The 18273-nt window shown below is 34.7% G+C and overlaps 1 protein-coding gene across 3 annotated transcripts in view; it reads right to left on the bottom strand.

Moving 5' to 3' along the window:
• alpha-PheRS (phenylalanine--tRNA ligase alpha subunit) overlaps nt 1–18273 on the bottom strand; it is a 134294-nt gene that overhangs the window by 18543 nt on the left and 97478 nt on the right. Inside the window, exons 2-12 of one of the 3 annotated variants that reach the window (XM_067118661.1) lie at nt 16581–16611; nt 16006–16220; nt 11379–11567; nt 7971–8125; nt 7670–7811; nt 7115–7357; nt 6624–6761; nt 4834–4983; nt 4364–4449; nt 3333–3458; nt 2665–2766 (exon numbers count right to left, since the gene is read on the bottom strand). In XM_067118661.1, coding sequence (XP_066974762.1) covers nt 2665–2766; nt 3333–3458; nt 4364–4449; nt 4834–4983; nt 6624–6761; nt 7115–7357; nt 7670–7811; nt 7971–8125; nt 11379–11567; nt 16006–16155 — 1481 coding nt within the window. In that variant the 5' untranslated portion in view covers nt 16156–16220; nt 16581–16611. Of the gene's footprint in view, nt 1–2664; nt 2767–3332; nt 3459–4363; nt 4450–4833; nt 4984–6623; nt 6762–7114; nt 7358–7669; nt 7812–7970; nt 8126–11378; nt 11568–15991; nt 16221–16580; nt 16612–18273 lie in introns of those variants that run through there. The other 2 variants (XM_067118662.1, XM_067118663.1) reach the window with 2 other exon arrangements.

The following is an 18273-nucleotide window of genomic DNA, read 5'->3' as shown; positions in this document are numbered from 1 at the left end:
TCACTGAAAGTCTTCAATTACAGGTGCATGGCTCATGCTTGTGGTTGTTAATATCCCCATAATATTTCAAAATATTATGAGCATACGATTCTGATATCAAAATGGTTGACAATTAAACACAAATAAAGATGGCAACACAAGACATAATCATTTACATGATTCTACTGTACTGAACTTCAGGGGAAGGTAATGATCAAATATGATCAATATCCAAGGTGACATCAGATAAACTTTTTTTCACTTTGAAGCAAACTGAACAATTCCGTAAGCACCACTGTAATGATGCTTGTGCAAGTTTAGAGGAACTGTAATCCTGCTTTAACATGCCATGCACAACTGCTTTAGAGTGACTTAACATTGCTGTTGTACATGTATATATTTACCTTTATCTTTACCTTGTCACTTTTTTATACATGATCATTCTATTGTGAGGAAGCTTGCTTTGCAAGGTAATGGCCTTTAGCTATTACAGTAGTCCACATGGATGTTTGCTAATGTCAATTTATATCTTACTAGTTCAGGGATATTGAATATCTATTGCTATCATCTATAAAATACAAATCACATGCCATCTACAAGTAACAGGAATATATATTCCTAAGAAAAAATGCTAAATTAACTACAATATGTACACCTAAAATTTTTTCAAAAAACAGCATTATAAAATGTAAAAAGTACTTTCACTAGATGCATTGTTCCCAACCTGGTAGTTAAACCCAGTTTTACTCATCAACGAAGAACTTTCCTTTGCAAAGAAAATTGCATGCACACCATCACATTCAAAACACCAAATACTGTACATAAATGAATTATACAAATGTACATTAACTACCTTTGTGAAGGATGTTATGAATTCCCCATAAGAATTATTGCCTACAGTGTTACTTACATGGCATACAGTTGGCAGTATTAAGGTTCTTTGCAATATCTCTTTGGCTCCTGGTAGTATTTCTTTCTGTCCCTTAATTTTCACTGGTTTCCCTTCATCTCTTCCCACCAGTCAACTTGCAAAACTTTTCTTGCTCTAGTTTTCACCCATAAAAGTTAATACCAAAAAGGTCTATTCTCCATAAAGGATTAATGTTCACAGTGTCCCATGAAAGGTACTCTGCAGACAGTCCACTAAAGGTGCTTTGCTGCATCCTTTCGGACCACAGCTTCATTTTTCATCTGATGCCTGTCTCTTCCTGCCTAACTCTCCTACTTCTGTTTCCCTCTCTTTGATTTTACCCAGATAAAGAATAAATCCTTCAGGCTAGTCAATGCTTCTAGAAATGTGACTGAGTGGTCTGGTTAAACTGTATTCTAGATCAGTTCTGAAATAACACACTAACGCAAACATAAAAATCTTTAGATGTGTCTCCTAAGCGCTATTCTCTGCAAAAAAAGCAAATCCAAATTGTTTGTATTCTCCACTTCACTGTTACAGTCATGATTTCCACTTGTACTTACAATATCAAAGCCTTCTTTGGTTACTAGGTTCAAAAACATGTCAAAAAAATTTCTGAATTGTAAAGAAATAACTTGCTCTACCTAACTAACTTTCCAATGTAATAAAACCTGTTAGTTGCATAATTCACCTTTACATCACAAGACAACTAAAAGAATCTACTATTCTATTCTTCAAACAAACAGCATGTCAAACAATAAAAGTACCTGAACTGTAAATTTTGAAAATAATTTGAAAAACAAGGGCGATTAAATTTTTTACCAGTGCGCTGTCACAGTTCATCAAGTATATAGACTAAAACTCCTATCTCCTTGTCATAATTTTCACACTTGCCCAATCACAAATAGCAGCAGCACAAACATCTAATTTTCTATGCACACCTGACATACTTTTTACAAATATTAAGTGGCCATGTTTCTATTTTTTTTTTTTCCCCTAGTGACAGCAAACTTTCCTCATGTATTAGCTGTAAAAATCTTCCCATTCAACATATCCTCAGACTATCTAGTCTTTCCTAAGCAAAAAATAAATAAAAAATAAATAAAAACGAGTTCTACAGTTTATCAAAGCACTCAGCTGTACTGTTTCACTACAAAATGACTTCATACTTCCCACTTCTATTGTTTGACAGCATCCTGTAGGTTTAGAAATTAAATTCAAAAGTACTTCATAAGTTTAATAAAAATCTTAAATAGTTTTCTCTGCATGTAAAATGGCCTTAAAACTTAAAGTACATCTTGATAATAACAACAAGTCCCTTCTAAAAACTCATTACCTTTACTAATCTCTGTCTCTATGACAAAATACTCTGTTCTTTAGAATTTAATTTATAAAGCAAACAGGTTCCCTCACTCCTGTAAATCAATCCCCCAAAACTAAAATGATACTAAAAAAGCTAAAATACTTTTTAAAACCCTAAGACCTCCCACTATGATCAACACCTAGGTTTATATCCCCATAGAAAACATCTAATGCATGCATCAGGTACTAAACATTGTATTATAAAATGTGCTAAATTATTGAAAGAACACTTTGTGAAGGCCACAGTCATATTTTCTCATTTAAATGAAAGAAAAGCTAGCATGCCACTAATAACTCAAATATGGTATAAAATTTTGAACATTTAACTAATTTAGCAGGCCACCCTTACAACTAGACATAAAAATCTGAAACATAAATATACAACGTATGAGGTAGACATCAAAACAGCCTACTTGTTAAGAGTGCAGACTGGATTATCTAGGATAAGTTCCATTTTCACTTTGGGCCCAACAAGCTCCCTGATGTTGTCGATTCCATACATGATCATTGCTGGCCTGCAATAAAAAAGGTTAAAAGATTGTGATCAACTCAAGATACATCACTTCATGATTTAAAATACCTAAAAAATAAATTCCCACTTGACTGGGTTTGAATATTTCCAGTGCACCAAGAAAAACTTGTGATAGGCAAACCTTTCCAGGATTTGACTTGTTGCATTCTTGATGTCATATGTAATGGCAATGAATGAAGTGGACACTAACATGGAATTTACAAAAATTTAAAATACAAAATGTATTCTTTAGATAACTTGAACTTTCTATTGGTCTCATTTCTTAATCTGTACGCGATTTGATAAAGAATTTTCAATTTCACAGTACTAAGGGGATATTAAATGCTTTTGTTACCTAAGTAAGTACTAAACCATGCCAGGAGAGCAATTTGATTAACGTGACATGTCATGAATGAAATACTGAAGTTCCATTATTGATAAAGCAATAACCATTGTAGAGCAAACAAAATTTTTTTATATAAAAGGGTAAATTGTTACCTATAATACCTCAAATATTTACCACTACACTAGCAATGGGATATGTTAATGAAGATTACACGGGCTACTAACCTTTCTAAAGAAAGCCCAAAGGCTGCAATGGTAACTTCTTCCGGCAATCCCATTGGCCGCAACATCTCAGGTCGGAAAATACCTGAGTTGCCAACTTCCACCCACTTTTTCAAACCTTCATGATAACTGAAAAGAAAAAAAAAAAAAAGTTTTAAAATAGTAAACATAGTAAAACACTTTCCACATCCTTATTAAGGAAATTTATTAAACCAAATTACAAATTAAGGACGAGTCATCTTTTAAGCAATACAATACTGTACTGCATTGCTTATAACATATGACTTCATGAGGGATACTTGGGATGTAGGGGGTTCATATGAATGCGTCATGTACCATAAAGCTCATATAGATTAACTTCCTAAACCAGGTCACCATAAATTAATACTAAGACTGTTGATAAAGCACTAAGATCTTAAGGATCCTAAAGTCAAACTTCGACATCCACATCCTCTCACGAACTGAATACTGTACATAGAGACACGAGCAACATAATTTTCTCATATCTCAAACATTACATAACTGCTTCCAAAATGGATTCTAAAGGCCTTTTGACAAGCAAAATTGATTTATGTAGGTACACTCCAGGTTTTGTAGCTAGATTTTAAAGGATCACTCTGGATATGGTGTCTGTTGCTTTTACTTCCCACAAAGCTGTCCAGCTTCACCTTTTACCCTGCTCAAATTTCAAGTTTTCATTTTTGGATAAGTCCTTCACAGAAACCCCTGCAGTCTAGAAATGTCCCTCAATGGTCTTATTGAACTAACATATAAAAAAAACCATGGATGTCAGTGTCAAAAGATGCATTTCTATTATCTAAAGCAACAGTCAACAGAGTAACATTTCTAAATTAAGAAGCTCAGTGCCTGCAAGTATGTTATTAAAGCTCTCTAGGTATTATCTACTTAAGACAACAGCATGGTTCTAACAGTTATCCCTGAATAAAGCAATTTTAAACTTGAAATATTCGCTTGGTGTTCTAATAAATACTAGATGAAATAAAAAAAAAAGTGAAGAGATTCAAGCAACATACCTGAATATTTCCATAGAGGGTTCTGTATATGGATTGTAGGCAGGCTTAAACCGTAATTTTGTAATGCCAATTTTTTGGAAGAAAGCCTGGAAAATATAATAATTTATCATCACCAATGATGAAGTGACTCAATTTATAATTATTAATAGCTTCACAATGAACAAGTAAAGTAGGTGCATGTTCATTATCTCAAGCACTTTTATTAAATAAGAAAGTCTGCAAAAGATCACAGATACCAAAAGCATGATTAACATTACGAATGGATCCCACTTGAATAAATTCTCAACTAAGAGAGACTGTTAGTATTACCAAAGGTAAATACTATTCTGACTTAAGTTCAATAAAAATTCAAAATTTTAACTGTTTTCCAGTATACAGAAGAGCGAAGACATGATAAAAAACTCCCCAGTTCCAGTTCTCTCTCATATCAGAACCATCTACAACTATTCACACCCAATGAAGATACCTACCTTTATGACACCCATTAAATGCTTGACACCAAGATTATAGTCTGCAACCACGCCCTCAATCTGGTGAAATTCAGCAAGATGCGTTGCATCCAGCGTTTCATTTCGGAACACTCGGTCAATTGAGAAAAATTTAGACGGCTGGAAACCTTCCTGAAATAGAAACATTTATCATTCTTCCTCTCAAGAACATAGAAAATTGTTTAAACAGTCCAAACTACTGTACAGTCAACAGTGTTCAGTTGTCAGCAAATATTTCTTAATACAAAATTTGCTTTATACCATTAAATAAGTAATATTTCCTTGTCCTGATAACCATACAAAATCATGAAAAACTAACTGAAGCATGAAAACATTCAACAAGAGACTTGCAAAATAATGAGTACATGGAAAGAAACTTCAAGACACCACAATCATATTAACAGAAAACATACACCAACAAAGCTAACACTGCTCATCGCAATCACTCTTTCACATACAAATTTGGTTTAATCACATTTGCAAATATGGACCATATAGCTGGTAATGCATTATTTTTGAGTGAATCCTTGATTTCTCTCAAACAAACATCAAATTAAGACATCCTGTTCTTTGAATTAACAAAATTATGAGGAAAAAAAAATCAATTGAACAATTAACACTCAGTATTTGTTAAGCAGCCCTGCAGGAAAAACATAATACTGAATATTCTTCTCTGTTGTCAAAAATCAGCAACTGATGAGTGAATCTCAATTAACCTGTTAAGCGTCCCCCTCGGATGAGCTCGCCGCTAACGTGCATCATCCGCAGCTTTTCTTGCAAATTAGCGGTCATATCACTGATGATAGTTTTTCAAAGTTAATATTGATTTTATGCTTATAATTCGTACTGTAGTTAAGAGTAGGAATTTTATTAAATGATAGGATACAAAACTATTACTACTACTATTATTTTATTTCATAAGACTACAAAATACTGAATGAAAAGTGTTGTACATACATGCACTATTATTCTTTCGTAGCCAATCTCTAAAGCAGGGGCTACAAACAATCCATCTATGTACTTTCGTGATTTGTGAGAGACAAATGTTCTACATTCTCATCTAGAAACTGATTTGCAAATCTGTTTGTTTTCTTTACGAGGTAATCAATGATTTCATCATCAAATTATTTCTCAAAAATTCTAATGGATTCTCTTTATCCTCAACTGAAAATTTCACGCCGATCAATAGAAGTAAAGGATCTCTCTCTCTCTCTCGGAGTCCAGTCACTGGGCAATGAGAAGTCATCTTCACTTCCACTATTGGAAGAAAAGTTTGTTTCTTCAATATCACTCATCATGGAGATTCAGAACTAGAGCTCTCATCATCAAATATGTCTTCAGTATCAGACACCTCGTCTAGGATTTGATTTATCAACTGAAGACATACGCCTCCTCTTTGTGACATTCATTGAGAACGCGTAAAAAAACGTGTTGTCTCTGAAAACGCCAGGCGCACTGAAAAAATAGTCATCTAGGCATCAGCTTGACCAACTGAAAGAGTTGCCAGGGAGGAAATAAGTCATCAATTACAGCTTACGTGTTCTGAGAGTGTTACCAAATGATGTTCCAACATTTTCCATACAAAAACGATATTACGGGGCTGACAGCTTGAAAAGGAGTTAAAGTCTTGAACGTAATATCCCCGTTGAAGGCGCTACCGGTAGATCGTGTAAACGATTATTACGTGGGTGACGCTTAACAGGTTAAACAACATACTTTAGATATAAACACCCACTCACAAAAAATGTAATTTACACTATTAATCAATTTACCTGTGCAAGTCTGTACAGCATCCTGGCACTCACAGCCGTCGTATGGGTTCGTAAAAGATTTTTGTGTGCTTCATCTCTGTCCCAATCATACTGATATCCTGTCGAGCCATAGCCACCCACTGAGTGGGTTTTTTTGACCTTCAAAGAATGATGAGGAAATTTGAAAGAAATAGTACAAAATTTATCCATAAACAATACAAAATTAAATTCATAATACCTGTCATTTATAAGAAATAAACAGTGATACAATGCTACTAATCTTATAAGGAACTGTAAGGAGTTATGACATAAGTGACTGTACCAAAAATAAAATATTTGTTTACTTAAGTAATCGTTAAATCATGTCATCAAAATTGATTTTTTAATAAGACTAGAAAGCTGTTGTATTATGTCAAATACCTGATGCTATCATAAAAACTCTAAGACTGAAAAAATTAATGTTGAAAATCAACTGAAAACATAGGTGGTGCTTATGGCCACGCCTTACTTACCCTTTGTAAGTAATCTTCAGGAACACTTATTGTTCTTGCTGGTTCAGCAACGTAAAATGTGTCATGGGCATCTCGGGCAGGATGTTGCTGGGGTTGGAAAAGAGCATCAAAATTCCAAAATGCACTTTCAACAAAATTGTTTGTGGGCATTTCAGTGAAGCCCATTTCCAAGAAAATTTGACGAAACTCTGCCCTCAACTGCATCAAGGGATGTAGGTGTCCTGATCGTTGTTCTAGCCGTCCCTGAAATGGGAAAACATTAAAATGGAAATATTTCGAATCTTCATGCCCTATAATAAAATATGCCTATACACATTTACTTACAAACTGTATTACACAAAAGCAGCTAAGGTCAGGATATAGCTTTACCTATTAAAAATAACGAAAATCTGCTATTTTCTTAGTTCATATCTTCACAGGATTTCTGTTTATTTCCATATTTCATAAAATATTCATATCTTTTTCCCCTTACAAGTTGAAAATTCTCAAGATACAGAAAAATCTCCATAGGAATCAGAATCAAAATTTCTTACAAACAGTCCTACTTCCAATTACTTTTGACTGAAAATTGAAGGGTTTAAAGGTTTTACTCTTCCAGAGGCCACTCTCAATCATTTCCTTTGTTAATTCTGCTTCCTGTTTTGTGACCGTTGTGGTGAATCCGCTACCTCGTGAAACTTCAAAAAAGGTAAGATCACTGCAAGTTAAAATAATTCCAGGTTAGAGACACTAGGCACAGTAGCCTTTTTGACTTATGAAATACAATACTGTACAAAGATAAAACTCCCAAGAAATTAATGAATTACTATATTGCACTGTACTGCAATGGAACACCATACAGTCTAAGCAAACTTACACTTCTTTTATCAGCTTTCTTTTCTTGTAATCTGCTTTGATTTTATCTGGGACAGCATCAGTATCTCCAGCAGCAATGGATTTCAGGTGTAACTGTACCACGTCCTCAATGGTTGGCATAGCTCGCACTACTTTTTCCCCTTCCTTCTTAACCCACTGAAAATACCAAACTCATGACATTTTTTCTTGGCTATAATGCATTCAATAAAGAAATAACAAGGAGAATGTCCCTCACCCTTAGAAAAAAAAAAAAAAACTTGACTAAAGCTTCAACATAAAGTACATTCATCTGCATAGTTAAAGAGCAAGAAAAGTTAAATGGCTTTCCAAGAGATTTACTTTTTCTTACATTTAATGAAAGCAGATGCAATGATTCTGTAACATAATGAAAGTAGGTTCAACTGTCTCAACATCTTTCAATGACAGTAAGAAACTATTATGTGGCATCACATGAATTCACATCAAAGAATAGGAAAGCCAATCTTTACAGTTCTTGCTCAAGAATTTGCAATTGGCTTCAAATACAGTTACTTATATTTAAAATATTGTATGTGAACTTCCCTATTTAGATAATGGGTCTGTTCCTGATGAACAAGGTGATAAAATAGCCAAAACTGCAACAACTATGCCCTTACTGATAAGTTTGTCAGAAATTTTTTACTACAATAGTCCTAACATCCATAATTTTTAGTAAATGGTAGACTGCAAAATAACGAATGTGATGTTAATTTAAAATAAGACAATTATTGGAGTGTTACTTTTTTAACAACATCCATAATTAAGCAATTTTATCACACCTTCAAACTGGTCACTGTCATTTTTGATGAATGATAAAATTACCTAATCCTATAATGCAAAATATTATCTACAATAAACTGTTTCGCGCAACTTTCACATTTTCAACCAACAACAAATATAGAGGAAAGGAAACAAATCTTCCCAGACACTCTGTCAGTCTTTAACCTTTTCAATTTCTCCAGATGTTTAATACTTTAAAGAGTTGTAATTTTTAAAATGAAATTTAACATAACCCAAAATTATTAGATTTCTTCACTTAACTTCATCATTTAGGTGGTTTTTGCTACAATACCTTTTTAGACATTGACCAAATATCTCTTAAACAGAATGAATACTGTAAAGTACAGTTTAGTTCAAGCCAGAAATTGTATGGAATTACAATTACTTGTGGGATCTCTTGGATATTCAAATGTTGGTTATGGTGTCGTATCTTTGATACTTATCAGGAGGCCAGACTACTGTATTAAGAATTCCTTTGTGAGAGTTTGTGACAGACCGATGACTTAAGAACATAGTTCAATGGTTTGGTAATAACATTTATTAATACACTATACACCAGTAATAATGATCATCTCATATGGGAGTAGTTCCATCTACAGCATGCTGTTTTGCTTCCTTTCACCACGTAAGGCAATACAGTATATAGGTAGCTAAAACGCATTCGTACGGACAAAACTTTTCTTTTAACTCATAACTTAAAAGAGCTGCTTGTTTAAATCAGTTTTTACTGGCTATCACTGCCTTGAAAGGTCTTACAACAACAACAATGACAATGCACTTGGGTAAATAATAGTATTGGGAAATTTTTTAGCTTTTTCATATGCTTTCAAATATGGTATATATACTGTAGAAAGAGTAATGACAAAAATGAACATGCTAATGCAGCCAACAAGATGAGAATTATTTTTTGAAGTGAAGATGTGATTAAGAGCAAGAAGATACTTTCACAGTGGCATTTTTATTTTTTTATGGCTAATACAATCAAGCTTAAAGTGGATGGCTCACTTTAATTCTCTGAGAATACATAATTTCTTTTATACTGGTTTTAGCAAATTCATTCCACTTCACTTGAGCAATACTGTACTACTTCCATAAACACTAAGGGGAGTGCCGATGCCATAAGACCCCATTATACAGTAAATGACTGTTTCTACCTTATGACAGAAGGGATTTGCTTCAAATTTTTACCACTTATTCTACAACTAATAATGAAAATTCATGGGGAAATTTGGAAATTTGACCTCTAAGTTCATTTGTTTTGCAGCTGAAAAAAATCATGACGTCAATTTCAAAAAACAACATGCAAAATTAAAAGTTGCACAGAAAAATTGATACTACACTTAGTAAAAGTTTCATTGAATATGGTTCAGTGTTCTTGGAGAAATTAGCATTTAGTTGTGAAAAAAGTAAGTTTTGAGAAAACAGCATACAAAAAAATTTTTACTTTCAATGAAAAATCCTGACAGAATCAGGGCATCTTGACCAAGTTATCCTTAGAGAGAATGGGATATTTTAGTGGGTGACAATTATTTTCTAATAAATTTTTTTCACAATTGTTTTACATGCTTTTTTTACAATTTGTCATTCACAGTGCCATAAAAAGCGATGAACAAAATTGTCCATGAACCAATCTGAATATATACTTATTTTTAGCAATAATGTTTCAAGATATGTTTATTTACAAATAAAACAGTCTAAAACAGTGTATAACTCGAACTTGATCCTATCCAGGATCGTTCATAGACTTTTCCACAATTTTTACAATTTGTGGTTCACACTGCCATACATGCGATGAACAAAGTTATCCATGAACCAACCTAAACATTTTTTTAAGCAATAACATTTCTAGAGTCCAAAGCAGCTTATAAACTAACTTGATCCTATCCTGAATTATTCATACGGACATTTTTATAAGTTTTTTTTTTTTTACAATTTGTGGTTCACAGTGCCATACAAGTGATGAAAATTGTCAATACACCAATCTAAAAAAAAGGTTTTTTGCATCACCTCTTCCAGATATGTTTACTTAGACACAAAACAGTGAAAACTGTTAACTAAATTTGATAATTCCTCAAAATTCGGCGGTTGGCGGCACCCCTTAAAGCCACAAATAATCAATGCAACCTGTTGGCAGGTAAAAATGACAGGACCTACAAAGTATGTATACAGGCAGTCTCCGGTTAATGGCAGGGGTCCCATTCCTAGGCGAGCACCGATAACTGAAAATTGTTGATAACCAGAACATCACAGTAATTATAGCAATAAATGGCGTTTACGATGCCGATTAACCGCTTACAGACACTGATCAACTGCTTGCCGGCCCCGAAAATCACTTACTGAAACCAATAAACTGCCTACTGATGCCGATAAACTGTCAATTGATGCCAATAAACTGGCTACTGGCGCCCAAAAATCTGGTTAACGATGTCATTAGCCAAGCGTTATAAAACCAAAACGCTGTTAACCGATCCCACAGATAAGCGGGGACTGCCTGTACATTCATAATAAACCGCAAAAGGGGATAACTAATGGAATAAGGCTCTATACCCCTAAGAAAAAAATAGTTTTTACAATACTAACAACTTATTACAGCCAAAACAAAATGACATACCTTATTTTTCATTGCTGCTCCGAGAGCTATATTTGCATTAGGAAAATTGGCCTTAATTTCAGCAACTGGGGATCCTTCCGGGGACAGAGAATTGAAAAGGCGTGCTTCGAACGACCCATCTTCAGCAACAGAGGTTCCTTCTTCTGTACACTCCCAGCTCTTTTGAGAGTCTTGCTTGACATTTATGATCTGCAGAAAAGCATAGCACAAAAAAGATTTGTAAGAGCAGCATCCAATTAAAACAGTGAATAACATCTTAAATACACTAGACCTTCCTGATCCAGTAATTAATTCACTGAGAGCCAAATTAACCAAAAAATAAAAAGAGCTACTTTTCTCTCCCACTGTCTCAGAAATAGCAATGCTCCCATTATTCTTGGTTTTCTATGAAGCAAAATTATCTTTTATGCAAAACAGAACAAAATGAGAACTGGTGAGTAACTCCTATATTTAGTACTGATTAAAAACCTGTGCTGATGATGTTTTCAAGTCAGAACAGCGTGAGCTGTCAATCTTGACCATGGGTTAAAATTTGTTAAACTTGTCAAACTGCATAGTAAAATACTTAGTCTTCTTATCTACTAGAATTGTTCCCATGAGCACAAACTGTTGAAATCCAACAAAATATAGTAAAACATGAAAAATCAATTTATATATAAAAAAAAAAACAAAAATTGGCACAATAGCAAAGCTAATATATAATTGATCATAAGATATAAAAATCCAATTTTGCAAATATAATAAAAGATAACAGACATGAAAATGGTTGATTTCCACCATCAGTCGGTGTTTTGACTTTAATGGCGCATACGGTGCTGTAACTTGTCACATTAAGTTACAGCACCGTAAGTCCTGTTAACTTGATGCCTATTTTTGCCTATGACGCGGTTAATGGTGATGAAAAAGCGCAGTAAGATCAAATCCGTCGTTAAGTCAGTGACGCTTTGTACTGAGCAGATGATGTGATTGGTAATCATCCCAAAACTTTAAGTCAACCCTGAAATTCTTCCAGACCATCTTCATTTGGTCAAGTCTCTCTGAATTATTCTGCAACATTTTGGCATAAAATTTTGCTAAAAGTGACACAATATCACACTGCCTACTTCTTTACTTAAAAGTCCAAACAAAATCAAACATCTATCCACAACTAAAGTTGTACCATACTAATTGTAGATAAGGAAATATAAGCAGTGTTTTAATAACCAATCCCACTTATATGCTGTGTTGTTGGTAAACCACTGTCTTTCCACACTTCTGGGTGTGATTTTTTCACAATCACATGTCTATCCACATCACAGTGTGTGTTAACAGCATGGATAATCCTCCCTGATGATGTTATGCAATTATAACCTCAGAAGTTCAAGCAAAGAAGCAATGCATTACTAACCTAAAACAATTCACCTTGCATTTTTATATACTGATTTATTAATCTATTACTGTAATTTTTTTCTAATAACTGATCTCTTCTTTACGTATTTCTTATTATCTTCTGTAACTTCTTTCAAATCAACACCATATTCTTTGGAAGCTTGACTTTCAAGTCAATGGTCTATGTCTCATTGTAAGTGCAAGTGTTCACTCAGCCTAGGCCTACCCAACTTTGAACCTAATCCTTCTTGGGCACTTTGCAAAATTGGACCAGAGTCTTACATTTTAAGACCACCTGATGGCAAATACCATATATCTACTGTACTGGGAAATGGGAAGGGTAAGGGAAGGTGATCTATGGCTTGGGTCATGGCTACCTGGGAAAGGTCAACCTAGTTAGGGCACAGTAACCTAGGTCTAGTTAAGTTAGAATTGACTACAGTGCACACAAGCTACCAACACTTAGATTCAGCTTAGGCTTGGCTATTTACCTACGAATCAACTAGTTTGGCATCATCAACTCTGTTGCCAAAAAGTAAATATTTTAGTTCTGATGAAGATATCTGTATCCACTTTATGATTCATCCCACGGTATGGACAAACACTGCAACACTAGGAGCTGACTTGCTACTTAACACCTCCACCTCTTCCATTATTAGTTTTATAATTACAATTTTTGTTGAACAATTTATTTACAAATACGAGGGGGGACCCAAAAGTAACCGGAATTGTGTCATAGAATTTTATTCAGTTATTGTTACATGTTTACAGTCTTATCACCTTCAAAGTATTCTCCATTTGAAGTAACATTTTATCCAGACGTGTTTTCCACCGTTGAAAGTATTCCTGGAACTCTTGTGAAGTTATGGCTTTTAATGACCGTTGTTTTCTTCTGAACCTCTTCAACGCCTGGGCAAAAATGTTTTCCTTTGGCTCTCTTCATTCGGGGAACAAAAGAAGTCAGCAGGGAGCAAGATCGTGAATAGGAGGGTGGGTAAGTGTGGTCATGCCATTCTTGGTCAGAAACTGTCTCACACTCAAGGCAGTGTGCTGGTGCATTGTTGTGATGAAGCCACCACCCTCCACTTTGCCACAGGTCGGGCAGACGTTGAAGAGGTTCAGAAGAAAACGACGGAGCATTAAAAGCCATAACTTCTTTACAAGAGTTCCAGAATTGCTTTCTCAACAGTGGAAAACACGTCTGATAAGTGCATTGCTTCAAATGGAGAATACTTTGAAGGTGATAAGACTGTGTAACATGTAACAACAACTGAATAAAATTCTATGACACAATTCCGGTTACTTTTGGGTCCCCCCTCGTACTGTCTTATTTCCCTATTTACCTCTTAAAGAACAAAATGGGGAATGAAGGATATGCTGGTACCATAGATTTATTACAAAATTCATTGGTTAGACAGTTAGTGTTACATTTCCTGTCATTATTAAAATTCAGTGCCAATGGAAAGAGCTTTTCTTTCTAAACAAGACAGGATCAAGACAAAAATCCATCATACATTACAATTAAGAGTGAGCCTCATTGCAGCATCAAAGGGGGGTGTGCAAAATTCAAACCAAATCGGCAAATACTGATGCTGATGGCAATGTAACCTAATACAACATGAAGAGCTCCTACCATACTTTTGTGTAAATCACATCCTCACTTGTTGAAAATTCAGAGGTGCAGCAGAATAGTTGTGCAAGCGACATTCTGCTTTGCATATTGAAACGTTGGGGGGTTCTATTAGCAAATGAATAAAGAGATAATGGACCCCATACTTCTATCCTACAAATCGGAGGACCACAGTGGGAAAGCAGGGTTCTTGGGTGGGGGCCAAACAAAAAAGAAATGAAATACAGACACTAATCCTGCTGATATTTCTTGTTCAGATTAAGGTATAAATCATGCACTAGGGTAAAGACATGTTGCCCTAAGTTAGATTATGTGAGGTTGGGTATGGCTGGCCAAGTGACAACGTTACTAGTGATCATTTGCAGTATCCTTGGTTAGGTTAGGTGGTTCCTGGGCCAAGGGACCCAATGTCCTAGGTTTGGTTAGGTGGGTAGGTTGTAGGGCACAAAGCTTCCCTACCCTAAGGATCCTGCCCCCTAGAATATGTTTTGTTACATCAGTCCTCATATTTTACTTGTATTGTGTTTTCCCCCACCTTAAAACCCTGCTTTCCCACTGTGGCCACCTGAATTGCAGGATATAAAGGTGGGGTCTACTATCTTTAAAAGTACTTACTGGCCAATGAAACAACTGTCAGAAACATTCAAAACACACATTAAAACATAGAAAAATTATATTTTCAAGTCCAATATGCAATAATGGTTTAAAGTAAAATGTTACGAAGTCTCCAACATGAAAAATAAAATGCCCATCTCAATAGTGGAAGTCAAATGTTTTAAAAGCTAGCCATGGTAAGTTCTATGAAGCCATCTTACAAGCTAGGCTAGTAGAGAGTTAGGAGAGTAAAATTTTACTTTAAACCATTATCGCATCGTGGACTTTAAAATATCATTGCCCTTGGCGTAATGTGTGATTTGAACATTTCTGACACTCATTTTGTTCACAAATGACCTAACCAACCTCACCTAAACTACAGTACCTTATTCTGAAAACATTCCACGAACTTACATTAATATGAATGAGAATACCTGTGGGATTAGGTCCTCATATTCAACTTTTGCATTTGGCCCCCCCCCAAACAAAACCCCCTTTCTCACTATGTCCACCTGAAATGTAAGATATATGGGTGGGGTCCACTGACTCCAAAAGTACTCATCTGTCAATAAAACGAATACCAGAAACTCTGAAAATACACATTAAAACGTGGAAAAATAATTTCTGGGGAAAAAGCAATAACGGTTTAAAGTACAACCATAATGGGAGGAGGACAGTAGGGCGAAGAAATCAGTGGTGGGCATCTGGCAACAATAAGTCAATACCTGATCATTAGTTGATGCCGCTTTAACAAGCAAATGACAGGCCAATTGAGTGATCTAATAATGTAGGTAGTCTGAGGCTAGTCTAATCTATCCTATCGACTATCCTACGTACACCTACGCTGAGGATAGTGAATTACACCGTACCATGTCCTGTTAATATTCTCGACTCGCTACCATGCCACAAAAATGCATGTATGAATCCAGCAATCACAAAATACCTACACAATAAGACAACCAAAATAGCTACTGGCATACAGTAGGGGTCTAAAGCTATAACAAAGTGCGACATACATTACCATTTTATACTTACACTCCCTAAAGACTCGATCGATTTAATCGCACCAACAACCTTCTGATGGGGAACATTAATCAATTTGGCAATATCAACCGACGATAAGGTCCCGTTTTTGTCAACGCACGACAGGATTTCTTTTTGGATATCCATGACGAGCGTTCCCATGTTGTCAGTGCCGACAGCCGATGGTCAAAGTATGCAATTACCTTCCGGTGTTTCGTGAGACATTGCTTCGTGAAACGCCCGTTTCATACCCATCAGAAGTAGAAGGAACAATGTATTAGTAATGTTTTCTTTAGCCGAAAATTCAATGGACTGTTTCGGTTTTACTGTTTAGATTGTCGGTGATTATGGATCCTTGATGAAATATGTATTTAGTAAGAGTTTCACCAATATTATTCAATATCCCGTTGAAATACAAAAATATTTCCGGCAAAAATTGATCATGAAATGACAATTTAGTGATAAAAAATATATATTTAAAGATAACCTAATTCTACAAACTTCACTGGTAAGTCATAGTGCAGTTCTCTCTACATTCAAGGGCATAATGGACAAAACGTTGATGAATAAAGAGAATCTATACTTGCAGTTGAAAAACTTCCAAACGTTGGTCACTACCTGAGGAAAGAGTCACGAAAGCCCAAAATATAAGCAAAAGTGAAATGTTTGACAGCATGGACGCATCTGCCATAAATTCAGATATATGCACATACCTGTGTATTTGTGTTCAGTACTTTAATAAAACATACCGTATCATTATTTCACATGTATTACACTAAATAAACATTCCTCTAGATAGGATATATTTAAATATTCAATTATTATAAATTTTTATATAGCAGATGCCACATTTACTAAATTCCAATGAAATTGAGTCTTTCATTGATTTATTCTCTTCATTTATTTGCACGCTTTAGGTCATGGATATTAGTATTACTTGAAACTGTCATTACACGTGGCTTAAAAAAGACCCACTGGAAAAACGACATAAGCAACAGATCTTGCATAATGCACCTAGAGAACTCTAGCTGCACGACAATTCAGGCAGTTTCCACTTGTCACACCACTTAATCAAGTATCATCTGATAACAAGTTTGGCATAGGCAAAGGTAGCTCCAGCTTTAGTGTACTGGCCGGTGTTGCCGTAACTTTAATCGTATGAAAATGAAATATAACATTTGAAGTGAGAATTAGCTTAAATTCAAGGTTTGTTTTACTGGTATTTTTTTATAGCTCAGACATCGAACTAGGGAGATTCATTGGTGAAGTAAGCATCTAAACCACAGGAATAAGAGAGAGAGAGAGAGAGAGAGAGAGAGAGAGAGAGAGAGAGAGAGAGAGAGAGAGAGAGGGGGGGGGGTTTAACAAATTGTAAGCCAATCAAAAGTATGACAGGTATCAACGACGAGCTCATGCAGCAGTACCTATTACATTCTTCGCATTAAACAAGATAAAAAGCAATCTTATTTTATAAATCCCAAAACTAGGAATTTATAAGACGGCATTAGCATCTCACATCTCTGAAAGAGAAAGCAGGAATATTCATTATTATCATTATTATTATTTAAGATCGATTTGCAAAGCAAGCTTCCCAAAAATGGAACGCCCGTATGCGAAAAAAAGGAAAACAGGGGTAGACATATAAACCGATGAAAAAGATAACCAAGCAAAGAAACAGATAAATCAATGTATACATACATACATCAGAACGAGTTAATGAACATATAAAAATGAAAGACAGAGAGGCTGTAGAGGCTGTTGTAACAGTGAATAATAAGGTATTTAAGACCCTTTCGCCATTCCCTGGAAGATTATACAATACTCTGATTTATGCTTCAGATAACTGAAGAAACTCAGTCACGTGTAAAATGACTTTTGATGTTGATGGAATGTGAGTGTATACTAATCACAGAATTATATGCATACACACACAATATATATATATATATATATATATATATATATATATATATATATATATACATACATACATATATATATATATATATATATATATATATATATATATATATATATATATATATATACGCATACATATACATATATGTTAAGAAGGAAACATGTTAAGTGACTAACATATAAGAAGTGAAGTCAGTACAGTAATTTAAAGTAAATAAAATATATACTATTTAGTAAAATATCTAAAACAAATAGTTCAGGTAAATCATTTTGATAAGGTTAACTGAAAATTCTATAAGAAAACCTAGCCAATGCACAGGAACAAATTATATAAACACCAAAGGTAGTAGTTTAAGAAAC

The sequence above is a fragment of the Macrobrachium rosenbergii genome, chromosome 16, assembly GCF_040412425.1.
Source record: "Macrobrachium rosenbergii isolate ZJJX-2024 chromosome 16, ASM4041242v1, whole genome shotgun sequence".
Classification (NCBI taxonomy): domain Eukaryota; kingdom Metazoa; phylum Arthropoda; class Malacostraca; order Decapoda; family Palaemonidae; genus Macrobrachium; species Macrobrachium rosenbergii.
Note: the sequence above shows the minus strand (reverse complement) of the source record. Positions and strands in the feature narration are given on the sequence as shown.